At 37.6% G+C, this 16,615-nt stretch overlaps 1 protein-coding gene across 4 annotated transcripts in view; it reads left to right on the plus strand.

The window, feature by feature from the left end:
- The window catches only part of GFM2 (GTP dependent ribosome recycling factor mitochondrial 2), an 84,673-nt gene that overhangs the window by 18,445 nt on the left and 49,613 nt on the right, over nucleotides 1-16,615 (plus strand). For all 4 annotated transcript variants that reach the window (XM_053701414.1, XM_053701411.1, XM_053701410.1 and 1 more), the window contains exons 7-13: nucleotides 4,407-4,532; nucleotides 4,618-4,706; nucleotides 5,545-5,633; nucleotides 12,134-12,194; nucleotides 13,195-13,380; nucleotides 13,964-14,044; nucleotides 15,812-15,960. In XM_053701414.1, the coding sequence (XP_053557389.1) occupies nucleotides 4,407-4,532; nucleotides 4,618-4,706; nucleotides 5,545-5,633; nucleotides 12,134-12,194; nucleotides 13,195-13,380; nucleotides 13,964-14,044; nucleotides 15,812-15,960 (781 nt within the window). The remainder of the gene's footprint in view (nucleotides 1-4,406; nucleotides 4,533-4,617; nucleotides 4,707-5,544; nucleotides 5,634-12,133; nucleotides 12,195-13,194; nucleotides 13,381-13,963; nucleotides 14,045-15,811; nucleotides 15,961-16,615) is intronic.

Genomic DNA, 16,615 nt, shown 5'->3' on the forward strand with positions numbered 1-16,615 from the left:
ATCCCAGGCGTGGAGAACTGGGAAGCGGATTTTCTAAGTCGTCAGACTTTTCATCCGGGGGAGTGGGAACTTCATCCGGAGGTTTTTGCCCAAATACTTCGGCGTTGGGGCAAACCAGATCTGGATCTCATGGCGTCTCGTCAGAACGCCAAACTTCCTTGTTACGGATCCAGGTCCAGAGACCCGAGAGCGGTTCTGATAGATGCTCTGACAGCACCTTGGGCCTTCAACATGGCTTATGTGTTTCCACCTTTCCCGTTGCTTCCTCGATTGATTGCCAGGATCAAACAGCTGAGAGCATCGGTGATTCTAATAGCGCCTGCGTGGCCACGCAGGACCTGGTATGCAGACCTAGTGGACATGTCGTCCTGTCCACCATGGTCTCTACCTCTGAGACAGGACCTTCTGGTGCAGGGTCCTTTCAAACATCCAAATCTAATTTCTCTGAAGCTGACTGCTTGGAGATTGAACGCTTAATTCTATCAAAGCGTGGATTCTCGGAATCAGTGATTGATACTTTAATACAGGCTAGGAAGCCTGTCACCAGGAAAATTTACCATAAAATATGGCGCAAATACTTGCATTGGTGCGAATCCAAGAGTTACTCATGGAGTAAGGTTAGGATTCCTAGGATATTGTCTTTTCTACAAGAAGGTTTAGAAAAGGGTTTATCCGCTAGTTCGTTAAAGGGACAGATCTCAGCTTTGTCCATCCTTTTACACAAACGTCTGTCAGAAGTTCCAGACGTTCAGGCTTTTTGTCAGGCTTTGACCAGGATTAAGCCTGTGTTTAAAACTGTTGCTCCACCATGGAGCTTAAACTTAGTTCTTAATGTTTTACAGGGTGTTCCGTTTGAACCCCTTCATTCCATTGATATCAAGCTGTTATCTTGGAAAGTTCTATTTTTAATGGCTATTTCCTCAGCTCGAAGAGTCTCTGAGTTATCGGCCTTACATTGTGATTCCCCTTATCTGATTTTCCATTCAGACAAGGTAGTTCTGCGTACTAAACCTGGGTTCTTACCTAAGGTAGTTACCAACAGGAATATCAATCAAGAGATTGTTGTTCCATCATTGTGTCCTAACCCTTCTTCAAAGAAGGAACGACTTCTGCACAATCTGGACGTTGTCCGTGCTCTGAAATTTTATTTACAGGCAACTAAAGATTTTCGACAAACTTCTTCCCTATTTGTCGTGTATTCTGGACAGAGGAGAGGTCAAAAGGCTTCGGCCACCTCTCTTTCTTTTTGGCTTCGTAGCATAATATGTTTAGCCTATGAGACTGCTGGACAGCAGCCTCCTGAAAGAATTACAGCTCATTCTACTAGAGCTGTGGCTTCCACTTGGGCCTTTAAGAATGAGGCCTCTGTTGAACAGATTTGCAAGGCTGCAACTTGGTCTTCACTTCACACTTTTTCCAAATTTTCCAAATTTGACACTTTTGCTTCTTCGGAGGCTGTTTTTGGGAGAAAGGTTCTTCAGGCAGTGGTTCCTTCCGTGTAAAGAGCCTGCCTGTCCCTCCCGTCATCCGTGTACTTTTAGCTTTGGTATTGGTATCCCATAAGTAATGGATGACCCGTGGACTGACTACACTTAACAGGAGAAAACATAATTTATGCTTACCTGATAAATTCCTTTCTCCTGTAGTGTAGTCAGTCCACGGCCCGCCCTGTTTTTTATGGCAGGTCTAAATTTTAAATTATACTCCAGTCACCACTGCACCCTATAGTTTCTCCTTTCTCGTTTGGTTTTCGGTCGAATGACTGGGTATGACGTAGAGGGGAGGAGCTATATAGCAGCTCTGCTTGGGTGATCCTCTTGCACTTCCTGTTAGGGAGGAGTTAATATCCCATAAGTAATGGATGACCCGTGGACTGACTACACTACAGGTGAAAGGAATTTATCAGGTAAGCATAAATTATGTTTTCTTTTTTACATAGAGATGTTCAGGTGATATTTTCTAGTCAGCTTTTTACAGCTATGCTGCATCACTTTCAAGTGTTTCAACATTTGGGTATCATGGCCCTTTAAATAATTTTCATCCAAAGCAAGACCAGTTAGACCTAAAATAATCACACCATCAGAAAACCACTATATCAAGCTTACATAGTTATAGAATAGAACAGTGTTTGCATCCACAATTCTGTAGTCCAGCTGAACCAGAAACGTGCCACCATAGTAAGCAAAAGAAGACTGGCAAAGTGAGGACTTCATGGGAGAGCAGAGATCTCTAGCATTACTAAACAATACAGAAACTTTACTTTGGAAGACTGGCTGCAGTCGCATATTTAATGCGAGATGCCAGCATGAGACAACAGTGTGTAAAAACTACAATTAAATATGTTGCAGGAAATAATCAAATTTGGAGATAGTTGATGACTTGCACTTTATTCTGCAAGACATGCCACCCCTTTTTGGCTTAAAGGGTTATAATATACGTTGAGGTTAATATGTTTATAAAACTATAATGGATAATTGACATATGTGGCAAGTGTAACAACTTAATCCATTAACTTCTTAAATTCCTCCATCAAGTTTTACTTTTCAAACGCCTCCCTTCCCCTTCGTTTTCGATAAATGGAGGTGCCAATATCGCCTGTAAGTTCTATAAAACACAGTCTTAGTGCAGTGTGGGAGCATACACATGCGCATTAGGGTTCTGGTGATGTCATGTGGTACATAGTTGGCAGCTACAGTGGTGCACAGTATATTATGTACACTGCTAACGGCTCACAGAAAAGAATCTGCGCGTTGTGTGTGTCACAGATGTCTGCTTTACCTGTATTTTAAACATGAATGTAGAGAGGCTGTGAGTATTTTACATTAATAGGAAAATTCAAGGGGTCATGATCTCAAGCTGAAGTGTAGTATATTCAGGAGTAATTTGTGGAAGCACTTCTTTACAGAAAGGTTGATTGATTCATGGAATAAACTTCCACATGAGGTAGTAATGACAAACACTGTGGGGAACTTTAAAGTGAAGGTACATTTTCATGAATGAGTGTCCGGTTTTTAAAAATACTATTAAAAACAGGGGCACTTTCATTCATGAAAGTTTACATTGCAGTGGTTTTGTTAAAATACCTTTTTTCTTCTTCCAAGCCAGACCAGCGATCCCCTGCCCGCTTCTTCCTGCTGTACTTACACAGCAATGACGAAATCGGCTTCCTCCAATCACGGCGTGGCCTCAGGAAATGTTTGCTCTGTGGGGGAAGCCATGATTGGAGGAAGCCGGATTTGTCATTGCTGACGTAAGTACAGAGCAGCTGCGGGCGGGGGATCGCTGGTTTGGCTTTGAAGAAGAAAAAGGTAAGTGTTTTAACAAAACCGCTGCAATGTAAACTTTCATGAATGAAAGTGCCCATGTTTTTTAATAGTATTTTTAAAAACCGGGCACTCATTCATGAAAATGTACCTTCACTTTAAGAATGCCTGGGACAAGCATAAGGCTATCCTACGTACTAGATAAGTTTATACATTTAGGAAATATCGGACAGACTGGCTGGGCCTATGGCTCTTATCTGCCGTCAATATCTCTGTTTCTAGTGTGTACGGAAGATAGATGTGCACTTCACATTAAAGGACCATTAAACACTGTAGAATAGCATAATCAACAAATGCATAATAAAAAGGCAATGCAAATTCAAATGTTATAGTTTGGGTTTTTTTCTGACAAATTTCGAACTTTGTTAAATTTTCCTTCCCACTGCATCATGTGACAGCCATCAGCCAATCATAAAATGCATATAAGTATATTCTGTGGATATGAGTGTATATAAAGTGTACATTTAAAAAGATTGTGTACTTTAAATTTAATGTACACTTTACATTTACATATAAAGTGTACATTAAAAAGATTGTGTAGATTTAGAAAATAGAAGTGAATTGGAAAGTTGTTTACTATCGTGTACTCTGTCTGAATCATGAAAGTTTAAATTTTTACTTTAGTGCCCCTTTAAAGGGACAATAAAGTTAAAATTTTAACTTTCGTGATTCAGGTTAAGGTTGCAAGTTTACATAACTTTCCAATGTATTCCTATTATCAGATTTGCTTTCTTTCGATATCTCATGTTGAAGAGTAAATCTAGATGGGCTAATAGCACTAATGGTCCCGAGAAGAAACTGCGGCTGACCTAATCAGCAGCACTAGTTACACAGCTGGGGTGTACAACTAGCGCTGCTGATCAGCAGCAGTTTCCGCTTGGGACCAGCAGTGTTCTGAAGGTTCCAAGCGGTACTTTTAAGAGGTGCAGAGTAGCTAGTCTTAAAATGACATGCTTTAACAAATTAGAATATGTAATGTTTTTTGACTATAATGGCCTTTAAATTAAATGTATGTATTTGCAATCACCATGCATAGTCTCACAGTGATGCCACTTGATGCTAATCATAGTATGTTCTTTGCAGATGTTGATGATGGAGACACTGTGACCGACTTTATGGCACAAGAAAGAGAACGAGGCATCACCATTCAGTCTGCTGCAGTCACTTTTGATTGGAATGGACACAGAATCAACCTGATTGACACACCAGGTTCCCTATTTGAGGGTTTTTTTATAATGTAAAAGTGCTACTACTTTTTTTGCAGGTTTGAAAATGTGTTTTTCTCTCTGTGTAGGTCATGTAGATTTTACTGTAGAAGTAGAGCGCTCATTGAGGGTACTTGATGGAGCAGTTGCTGTTTTTGATGCTTCAGCTGGAGTGGAGGTAAGTCATTATTTGTGCAGGCATGTGTGATAATTAACTTGTAATCTAGCCCACATGAAAAAGAGATAAAAAGTGGTGCGCTAACTGTTGCACAAGTGAGATTGTGTTTTTGCACGCGTAGGAAAGAGCGCTCATATTACAAGTTGAAAGTAAACACAGTCGCAAGAGTGCATTAACATTTTACGCTTGTTGGGATTAACGCGTTAAGGGTAGTGCGTAAAAAAAAAAAAAAAAGTTGCACTTAGCACGACATAAATAAATTGAAAATTACAGATACACTCATAAACACCATGTTATAAAATTATATAAATATTAAAAAAAAGTTTATAAGGGCTCAAAGGTATATGATATATCAAAAGTTGTTTAACTGCAAAGGTTAATACAGGTATACATCACTCATACAGCGGCACGATGACTACAGTACTGTTTCAAAATCCTTGGAGGTTGAACTTTAGCTCCATATTAGCGCTGTATTAGTAAAGCGATGTAAAGCTCCATATATATATTTATTTAGTTTTTAGCTATTATTCGTGTTTATGATATTGTCATATATTACACATACAGGGATGGAAATATCCACTAGTCCTGTGCATGGAAGAAATTATCTAGTTTTTTTTGTAATATCAAGTTGAGTTGTTTCCTCAGATGGTGAGAACTTGGAATACTATTTACTATAGTAAATGTAGAGAATAGTTGTGTGCTGTTTTTTTAAAAAGCTCATTGTTCCTGTTGTCTACTACATAACTACCTGCAGGACCAACATTGTAATATTTTAACTGTAGAACAAAACCTTATTTGCATCCGCTGTCTCTGAAAATAACCTATGTCCCTTGTCTAGGCACAAACACTGACAGTGTGGAGACAAGCAGACAAACACTCTGTACCACGTCTGTGCTTTTTAAACAAGATGGATAAAGCCGGAGCCAGGTATTTTATTACATTCAAATGTAACATTTTTATTTTTAAGTATGGTAATAGTAAGGGTTAACACCACTTATTCTACGTGATCACTAAATAATCTTTTAATTTGCTCATTTTTATATTACACTTATTCCTGAATCAAACTGCTCTGTATTGGTCTGCAGTAAAGTAACCCTACACCAGGTGCTAGCTTTTTGTTCTTTAGCTATATCTGCTCTGTATTGGTCTGCAGTAAAGTAACCCTACACCGGGTGCTAGCTTCTAGTACTTTAGCTATATCTGCTCTGTATTGGTCTGCAGTAAAGTAACCCTACACCAGGTGCTAGCTTTTTGTTCTTTAGCTATATCTGCTCTGTATTGGTCTGCAGTAAAGTAACCCTACACCAGGTGCTAGCTTTTTGTTCTTTAGTTATCTGCTCTGTATTGGTCTGCAGTAAAGTAACCCTACACCAGGTGCTAGCTTTTTGTTGTTTAGCTACCTGCTCTGTATTGGTCTGCAGTAAAGTAATCCTACACTGGGTGCTAGCTTTTTGTTCTTTAGCTATATCTGCTCTGTATTGGTCTGCAGTAAAGTAACCCTACACCAGGTGCTAGCTTTTTGTTCTTTAGTTATCTGCTCTGTATTGGTCTGCAGTAAAGTAACCCTACACCAGGTGCTAGCTTTTTGTTGTTTAGCTACCTGCTCTGTATTGGTCTGCAGTAAAGTAACCCTACACCAGGTGCTAGCTTTTTGTTCTTTAGTTATCTGCTCTGTATTGGTCTGCAGTAAAGTAACCCTACACCAGGTGCTGGCTTTTTGTTCTTTAGCTATATCTGCTCTGTATTGGTCTGCAGTAAAGTAACCCTACACCAGGTGCTAGCTTTTTGTTCTTTAGTTATCTGCTCTGTATTGGTCTGCAGTAAAGTAACCCTACACCAGGTGCTAGCTTTTTGTTGTTTAGCTACCTGCTCTGTATTGGTCTGCAGTAAAGTAACCCTACACCAGGTGCTAGCTTTTTGTTCTTTAGTTATCTGCTCTGTATTGGTCTGCAGTAAAGTAACCCTACACCAGGTGCTAGCTTTTTGTTGTTTAGCTACCTGCTCTGTATTGGTCTGCAGTAAAGTAACCCCACACCAGGTCCTAGCTTCTTGTTCTTTAGCTATATCTGCTGTGTGTCTTTCTGTCTTTGCTGCTACTCTGTTGTCTTGTTTTGCATTTGGGTTTTGTCTGCTATGTATTTCTCTACTCCTTGCTGTATTTGTGTCTCTATTCTGCCTCATAAAGGGGCATTGGGTTTCTAATCCATAGAAGGGCACTGAAAAGTGTTGTGTTTTTTTTTGTTTTCCTCACCTGTTTTTCACTAGGTTTGCAAATTCAGTGTAATCCAATTCTCACTGAAACCCCTCACAAATTGTATTTGAGTACATGAGAGCACAAAAAAACAACAATTTTACCTCTTTTAATGGTCTTTACCATACTTGCTAAATTCTCATTGTAATAACCCTGTTTCCTTGGTTTATTGCAAAAATAATAATAAAGCTCCTATCACGTTTCTAAATGCTAAAACCTATTAACAAGTAAGATATGTAAATGCCAATTAAAGTTATGCAAAATTATATGAAATTGTTAATTGAATATGTCAGGAATTTGTATTGTGCGTTCAGACACTTTAGACAGTCATTGTCATACTGAATCAATCAGCTGCCTTATTTTACTTTACCAGCCTGTTTGTTATATGTTTTCACTTGTTTACCAAATCTGAATGTAAGAAAACAATATTATTTTTTAGTTTAGCACGCTTTATGATTCGTGTAGCTTATCGACCTCAAACTAGTGTGCGTCTAATTGGTTGGAACATCATACAGAAAAGGAAGCCAACAACTACCTCCTCATACAAAGGGTTAATTTTTGTATTAGGTTGTCCTTTTATTGTAACATTTCTAATCAAGGGAATCTGGAAAGTTTCACAAGTGGCTGCTCCAAAGGGTGATTCCAGTTTTCACGTGTCCTTACAACTGTTAGGAAAAAGGACAAAACAAAAAGTTGCACACCATACTATGGGCTAGATTACGAGTTTTGCGATAAGAGCTGTCACCGCTCACTTCCCTACAGCGCTGGTATTGCAGGTTTTCATAAACCTGGCGTTATCAGGCAAGAAGTAAGCGTAGAGCTAAATTGTGCTCCTGTAATGTTCCAACCTTATATCTTGATAAGAACAACTTAATTAGAGATAGGATGTAGCTATTCAAGTTTTCCACAACTCAATATGGCAAGAGAGTGAGGATTGCAAATAAATAGCAGGATTTAATGAACAGAGTAACTGACAGACTCAAAATAACAATCTGTTATCTTGTGTTGGTATAATATGAAAAGTAAAGCCAAAACATTAACTCCTTCTTTTAGTGGTAGCTGCTAGAAAGTCTTAATAAGTCTTTTGTGATATTGACTTTTGGGTTAAACAGTAATTGGTTAGTAAGCATGCATAAACAGTTCAGCAAACGTAATCCATATATAACTGAAACCCTAAGTTGCAGAGTAAAGGAACACAGTCCAGCAAGGGTTAAGTATAGATTGTTAATCATATGCACAATCACATAGGTGTGTACAATAGAGGGTTTAAGCAGACAAGAAGGAGTAGCACTGTTTGAATACTTGCGGTCAGATGAAGTATCCTGTGTGTGACTCGTAAGTGCAGCTGAATCAGAGAGATCCGGTTTACAGCTTGGGTGATGCGAGTGAACAGAGAGCGTTCACGGTGTCCGTTAGGCCGAAAGCCGTACTGAATTGATGCAGCTGGAGGGTGTCTGGGCAACGCTGAAGCTCGATGTTGCCGGAGGTAGACTGTGCGGTGATTGAAGCTGGGTGACGTCACACAGGTCTGGTAGCGTAGCGTAGTCACAGCTGACAGGCTGGGTAGAGCTTGCTAATTGTTTATCGTTTCACAGGACAGAAACAATATAGGTAAATAGAAGTTTGATAAGACTAAATCTTTGGATAATATTGATAAGTCCTTACTTTGTACATCCAGAACAGTATTATGTAAAACGGTTTAGGATTATCAGGAGAGCTGAGTAAACGTTCTACAACTAACTATCCCTAATACACTCTATAATCAAGCAAGCAAATAGGGAAAACATGTTCCCTTTATAGACAGCTGATGGGAGGTGCTTGACAGTTTAAAGGTATAGCAGTCTATGACAGATCCCCCCCCGATCAAGACCCCCTCTCAGGGAGCCCCGGACTGGGCTTCAAAGGATTCCTGACACTGAGCATAAAGAGTTCATCACTTATATCATTCCAAGTTCTTTGCACCCGATTATACTTGGGTATCCTTGGTTGCAAAAACATAATCCCACCATTGACTGGCAAGTCAATAAGATTACATTTAGCTCAATTTACTGTACAGAAACATGTTCCCTTTATAGACAGTTGATGGGAGGTGCTTGACAGTTTAAAGGAATAGCAGTCTATGACAGCTCCATACCGCACTCCAATACCAGCGCTGCTTAAGTCAGCAGTGAGCTGGTTTTACGTGTTCGTGCACGATTTCCCCATAGACATCAATGGGGAGAGCCGGCTGAAAAAAAGCCTAACACCTGCAATAAAGCAGTGTAAAGCTCCGTAACACAGCCCCATTGATTCCTATGGGGAAACAAAATTTATGTCTACACCTAACATGAACCCCGAGTCTAAACACCCCTAATCTTACACTTATTAACCCCTAATCTGCCGCTCCGGACATTGCCACCACTATAATAAACATAGTAACCCCTAAACCGCCGCACTCCTGCATCGCAAACACTAGTTAAATATTATTAACCCCTAATCTGCTGCCCCTAACATCGCCACAACCTACCTACATTTATTAACCCCTAATCTGCCGCCCCTATACTAAATTTATTAACCCCTAAGCCTAACCCTTACACCCCCTAACTTAAATATAATTAAAATAAATCTAAATAAGACCTACTATTAATAACTAAATAATTCCTATTTAAAACTAAATACTTACCTATAAAATAAACCCTAAGCTAGCTACAATATAACTAATAGTTACATTGTATCTAGCTTAAGTTTTATTTTTATTTTACAGGCAAGTTTGTATTTATTTTAACTAGGTAGAATAGTTATTAAATAGTTATTAACTATTTAATAACTACCTAGCTAAAATAAATACAAAAGTACCTGTAAAATAAAACCTAACCTAAGTTACAATAACACCTAACACTACACTATAATTAACTAAATTAACAACAATTAAATAAATTAAGTTAGCTAAAGTACAAAACCCCCCCACTAAATTACAGAAACAGGGTGGTGGGTTTTTACTGTTGGGGGGGGGGGGGGTTGTTTGTAAGACCGGTTAGGTTTTATTTTACAGGTAAATTTGTATATATTTTAGCTAGGTAGTTAGTAAATAGTTAATAACTATTTACTAACTACCTAGCTAAAATATATACAAATTTACCTGTAAAATAAAACCTAACCTGTCTTACACTAACACCTAACCTTACACAACAATTAAATAAATTAAAAAAATTAAATACAATTACCTAAATTACAAAACCCCCCCACTAAATTACACAAAATAAAAAAAGAAATTATCAGATATTTAAACTAATTACACCTAATCTAATAGCCCTAAACAAAATAAAAAAGCCCCCCCAAAATAAAAAAAAAACCCTAGCCTAAACTACCAATAGCCCTTAAAAGGGCCTTTTGCGGGGCATTGCCCCAAAGAAATCAGCTCTTTTACCTATAAAAAAAATACAAACACCCCCCAACAGTAAAACCTAACCCCCCAAATAAAATCCTAACTAAAAAAACCTAAGCTCCCCATTGCCCTGAAAAGGGCATTTGGATGGGCATTGCTCTTTAAAAGGGCATTGCTCTTTAAAAGGGCATTTAGCTCTTTTTCAATTGCCCAAAAGCCCTAATCTAAAACCCACCCAATAAACCCTTAAAAAAAAAAAAAAAAAACTAACACTAACCCCCGAAGATCCACTTACAGTTTTGAAGACCGGACATACATCCTCAACGAAGCCGGGAGAAGTCCTCAACGAAGCCGGGAGAAGTCTTCATCCAAGCTGGCAGAAGTCTTCACCCAGACGGCATCTTTTATCTTCATCCATCCGGCACGGAGCGGGTCCATCTTCAAGACATCTGGCGCGAAGCATCCTCCTCTTCTTCCGACGACTAACGACGTATTGCCTGTCACTATAATCTGTCTTTAAATTGGAACTAGTAGGAAATATATGTTTTTGCACAACTTATTACTTGCTGTTATGGGCAAGTCCCAGCAGTATTGGTTAAATTTTAGTCTTTATCAAACTCCAGGGAGGCAGATTAAGAACTTCTCCACTTGAAATAATCACCTGCTCCATTTTTTTTGTAAATTACTTAATTATAATGGGGAATATTTTAAATCTGGTTATTTTAAGGTAATAAAGTATTGAAATTGAGAAGCACTCTACTTTTTTATATTGAGATCAGTGTCAAGCTTTTATGCATTTGTCTGCCTGCGTCATTCACTTTCATGAGCAATGTAAATTTGCCTCCACATTTTATAATTAATTGTAGAAAATATAGCAAACTTAGGAGCCAGACAGAGCTTTTGATAGTTAGGGATGATGGGCTTCTTATAGATCAGTATAGAGAATCAAATACTTTAGGATCCTTGGTTGCAGGAAGTTTACAAATGATCTCTACTAGTAATGCACCGAAATGGAAATTCTGGACCGAAACCGAATCCGAAAATCCGGGATGCACTTGGCCGAAAACCGAAACTAATACCGAAAATGTATTTTTTCAAATTGAGTTTTTTTTTTAGTTTTTTTTTTTTTTTGCATAATTAGAGTCAATAAAAAAAGCCCACACTTTTATTGAAAGTAACACACTAAAATTAGACAAAAATATCTTAAACCAATAATATGCTACAAAATAAATTTTACAGAGGGAAAAAAAAAAACAGGCAAAAAAATAATGCTATTTTCGGCCAAAATGTTTCTGCGACCAAAATTTTGGTGCATCCCTACTTAAAACAATTATAAATATCAATATACTGTATTATTCTTCATTTAGTTCTATCTAACATAATCATATTTAACAGTTTTTTTTTACCAATTATCCAAATAAAGTATAGTCCTAGAAAACTCATTATATGCAGAACAGTAAGTCAAGTAATAAACTTAAACAGCAGCTCTAGGCTAGCATCAAATTTGAAACATGCTACACAATAATTTTACCAAAAAATAACAGGCAAAAAAAACAAAAAATGAAATAGCCAAAAATGCCATTTTCTTCCGAAACTTTCTGCTGCCAAAATTTCGGTGCATCCCTAATCTCTACTGATAAGTACTGAATGCATGTGATATTCTAAATATTTTATCTAGCAGAAGATTTATAGACAATGTGCTTCGCAAATGGATGAATCATTTTTTCTATTCATTTAAAAGCAATTCAGTTGCATTTTGGTCACTTATCTTTAATGGTTTAATATATTTAATTTTTGTCTTGTTTTTTATAGCTTCACATATGCTGTTGAAAGCATCAAATCGAAACTGAAAGTCAAGCCCTTATTATTACAGGTAACAAATAAGAATCTGAAATCTGTAGCTCAGCACTATGTACAGTTATCATCATCCTCCCCAACTTGTGAATTTCTTACCTTCTTTATATTTAGTCACAAACGAAGAGAAAATTAAAGAGCCATTAGTTAATTTTCAGGCATAGTGATAATGTGTTCACATACCACTCATCATATGGGTTGTATGTTTGTGTGTTGTGTTTAAATTTTATGGGAAATTTGCAAAGATGGGTGTAAATTTTAATTAAATTCACCAATAAATTGGAGAATTTGATTATAAACAACTTTCCAATTTACATCTGTTCTCAAATTAGCATTGTTATCTTGGGATCCCAATGCACTACCTCTGCAAATTTACAGCACACACAGTAATCCCCATTCTCTGCATCAAGCTCACTCCTGCCGCCTGTTTTGGGCCTGTTAGTGCATACATGAATGTTGGTGGCATTTATCGTGCTAAAACAATTATTCTACATTTTTGTTTTGACTTATATAATTTCTAAAATGATATACTACAATATCAATAATTACAAAGAACACAACTGAATGATTATCAAGGGTTCCATTGGAGCTCTTCCTGGTTGTAGGGTGCAAATTCTGGATTAAGGGAAAAAAAAAATGAAAAACGCAAATGGAGCAATGCACAAGCAGCAGTGATGTATATTCACCCACAGGCTTTCTTTCTTAATGTTGGTTCTTGGCATTAACAATCTGAAAAGGCAGAAAATAAAGTTGAGACTCCTGGCCCTATTAAACTCTTAAAAGTTATATGTTTATATTTATACAGTATTGTACTAGATTTGTATTCCTTAGTTCTGAGTATTTTGTGTCCCCTAGTTTTTTGTTTTTTGTTGTTTTCTTTTTGTTTTATAATATTTGTTCTCCCTGTGATCGGGGAAAAAATATTTTTCTGTCCCTTTATAGGAGAAGGTTGTGCTTGATGCTCTATTTGCTTAACTGTTCAGTGTATATTATGTTTAGTATTTTTTTTCTTTTTGAAGTTGCCAATTGGTGAGGGAAAAACCTTCAAAGGACTGGTGGACTTGGTCAGCATGGAAACTATTGTTTGGAGCCCTAGAGCCAGCGAGGATGATGGGAGAATGTTTGAACAGAAATCTGTGAAAGATGCCCGTGATCCAGAACTGCTGAAAAATGCAAATGAAGCAAGAAATGTCTTAATAGAACAAGTAAAGTTTTAAAGTAAATATGTAGCACCAATACTGCAGACAAGTTCATATAATAGTACAATTCTGTAGTTCTAAGTCCCATGTATAATACACATCTATCATTGTTTTGCCTCATGTCTTTCAAAGTTATCAAGATTTTATGGCATACAACATACAGCTGTCTATCAAAAAGTCCTATTTTATTTCAGATATATGTCATAGTTTTATTTATCTCCCTTTTGCACATAAGTAATTTTGTGTTGCACTTTACTCACGTGCTTTAAAAATCCAGAGCATCATAGATTCTAATTGTTACGCCTGGGTTCTAACTTATATACATGTATTTGTCTATGTGTTAATTCCTTCCCCTGTATAGGCATGTCATCAAATAGTTTGTGCTACTCCTAAGTTTCAAATAATTATTTCAACCCTTTTTTATTGTTTTTAATTCTTTTTTTGTAAAGAAATTTCATAGAATACTTTTATTTCTATGTTCCATACTGATCCAAATTCTCCTGTGTAATTTTAGTGTTTTTGTAATAAATGTATTATTTTATCTAGTGTTACATTTTTTAATTGTTATTTTTGAATAATTATGTCATAGATTGCAGATCTGGATGATGAATTCGCTGTGCTGATCCTAGATGAATTCTCAGAACATTTGGATCAAATACCATTGGAAAAGGTTGGTGTGTGTGTATGTGTATGTATGTATGTGTGTGTGTGTATGTGTATATGTATATATATATATATATATATATTTATATTGTGCTGTTGAAACTGTTTTTAACAATTTAAAAAAAAGGGGAAAGTTTAACAAGTGCAAAACTCCCATAGGGGCGCTTCCTAATCAATACTGTAACAATAGATTAAAGTGAAGGTCAATTTTGACGAATTAGTGCCCGGTTTTTAATAATTATATTAAAAGCAAGGGCACTTTAATTAATCAAAATTGACATTTCAAGCGTTTTCTTTAAAAACGTACCTTTTAATACTGAAAGCTGCTCCATCGATTCCCCCGGCTGTCGTAAAGCCTCTGCTTACATCAGAAATGAAGAATCCGGCTTCCTCCAGTCACTGCATTCCCCCCGGGGGATCATGGCCTGAGGGAACGCCGTGATTGGATGAAGCCAGATTCGTCATTTTGGACCTGCGAAGAGGGCTTGCGACGGGCGGAGGAAACGCTGCAGCGGCTCTCAGGATTAAAAGGTAAGTTTTTGAAGAAAACGCTTAAAATGTCAATTTTGATGAATTAAAGTGCCCTTGTTTTTAATAGGATTATTAAAAGCGGACACTAATTCGTCAAAATTGACCTTCACTTTAAAGATGATATACAATAAATCAATAATAACCCCAACAACAAAAACAAAAGTCCATATAATCCAAGATGGAGGCAGCACTCTGTCAGAGGATGGTCAAATCCTGGTGAATGGATGATCTAAAAAAAAGAAAGAAAACTGAGGCGCCACAATGGCCTAATATCACTAAACCAGATGATAAATGGTATTAAGTCAAATGGTTGCTCACTAGTGTGATGCACCCAATGGTGCTAATGGGCCAGGCTGGAACTTCACAGTAGTCCAGCTCACTGGATGGAAACAGACTGAAGTCCAATACCGAAAAAGTCCAGGGGGATCACTACCAACGCCTGTATAGGAATAAAAAGCGGAATTCCATGGCCTAGTACGGTATGATCAGATGAAGTTGTAAGGTAAGATTGCATTTACCAGAAAAAAGGCACCTCCAAGTGCTATACAGGCAGACTTGGACTTCTCAGCCACCCAGCAGACTGAGCTCCACTGGCAAACAGGTAACACTCACAGTCCCAAGTCCACTGGCAAACGGTTAACACTCACAGTCCCAAGATGAAAGATGATAAAGTCCAAGCGATAGCAGGTGTATATATTTAAAACGGTTTCTTTATTAAAAGCAACACGTTTCTCAGCCTCCATAGATGCTGAGAAACGCGTTGCTTTTATTAAAGAAACTATAATATATACACTTGCTATCATTTGGATTTTATCATCTTTCATCTTGGGACTGTGAGTGTTACCCGTTTGCAAGTGGAGCTCAGTCTGCTGCGCGGCTGAGAAGTCCCAGTCTGCCTGTATAGCACCTGGAAGCGCCTTTTTTCTGGTAAGTGCAATCTTACCTTACAACTTCATATGATCATACTGTACTAGGCCATGGGATTCCGCTTTTTATTCCTATACAGGTGTTGGTATTGTTCCCCCTGGACTTTTTCTGTATTGGACTTCAGTCTGTTTCCATCCAGTGAGGCTGGACTACTGTGAAGTTCCAGCCTGTCCCATTAGCACCATTGGGTGCATCACACTTGTGAGTAACCATTTGACTTAATACCATTTATCATCTGGTTTGCTGGCATTAGGCCATTGTGGTGCCTCAGTTTTCTTTCCTTGTTTTAACAATTTACACCATTATTTTGTCACAGTTACAGGCTGCAATACGTAGAATAACTCTAGCTCGGATAGCAGTCCCTGTTCTATGTGGCAGTGCTCTGAAGAATAAAGGTGTGCAGCTTCTTCTTGATGCAATTGCGTTATATTTGCCATCTCCAGATGACTGCTCCCATGACTTTGTGTAAGTAGGAAGAAAAACACTTATATACTATGCTATAGAGCTCCTTATTTTGACTAATCATCTTATTTACATACATTAAAGACTTACCACAGTATGAATAGAGGGACATCTCTGTCGGATCCTGTGCACATTGCATGATATTAATCTAATATTAACAGGACATAATGGGGTAATAATAAATTACTCTAATGCATGTCAGCAATGCACAACTTGTCTGGTGCTGGACATGACTGCTCAGCATTACTCTATAACTACCAATCACAAGCAGGGTTTCACAGTGCGTTACTTATCTGACTAACGGTTTAAACACACAGTTATTATGTTATTGTTGCTCCTTTATGTCCCTATTTTAAAGCCAGTTTAATGGTTTCTCACCTCTCTTACTCATCTCTGCCCTCAGTATGTAACACCTGCTCTCGTGTCTTTTCACATTCCCCACTTTCTCCAGTGCAGATTTGTGCACCTCATCGTCGTGCTTATAGTCAGTAAAGTAGTCTGCATCTGGAAAGATATTATAGCACCCCCTTGTGTCTGCTTTTTTAATTGCATTTCTGCATTATAATGATCAAATGTTATTTTTTGTTTGTTTTTTAAATGACAAACATTACTGTATCTTAAATAGTTAACTCATGCATGAAAATCAAAGATTACTATC

The sequence above is a fragment of the Bombina bombina genome, chromosome 2, assembly GCF_027579735.1.
Source record: "Bombina bombina isolate aBomBom1 chromosome 2, aBomBom1.pri, whole genome shotgun sequence".
Lineage (NCBI taxonomy): Eukaryota > Metazoa > Chordata > Amphibia > Anura > Bombinatoridae > Bombina > Bombina bombina.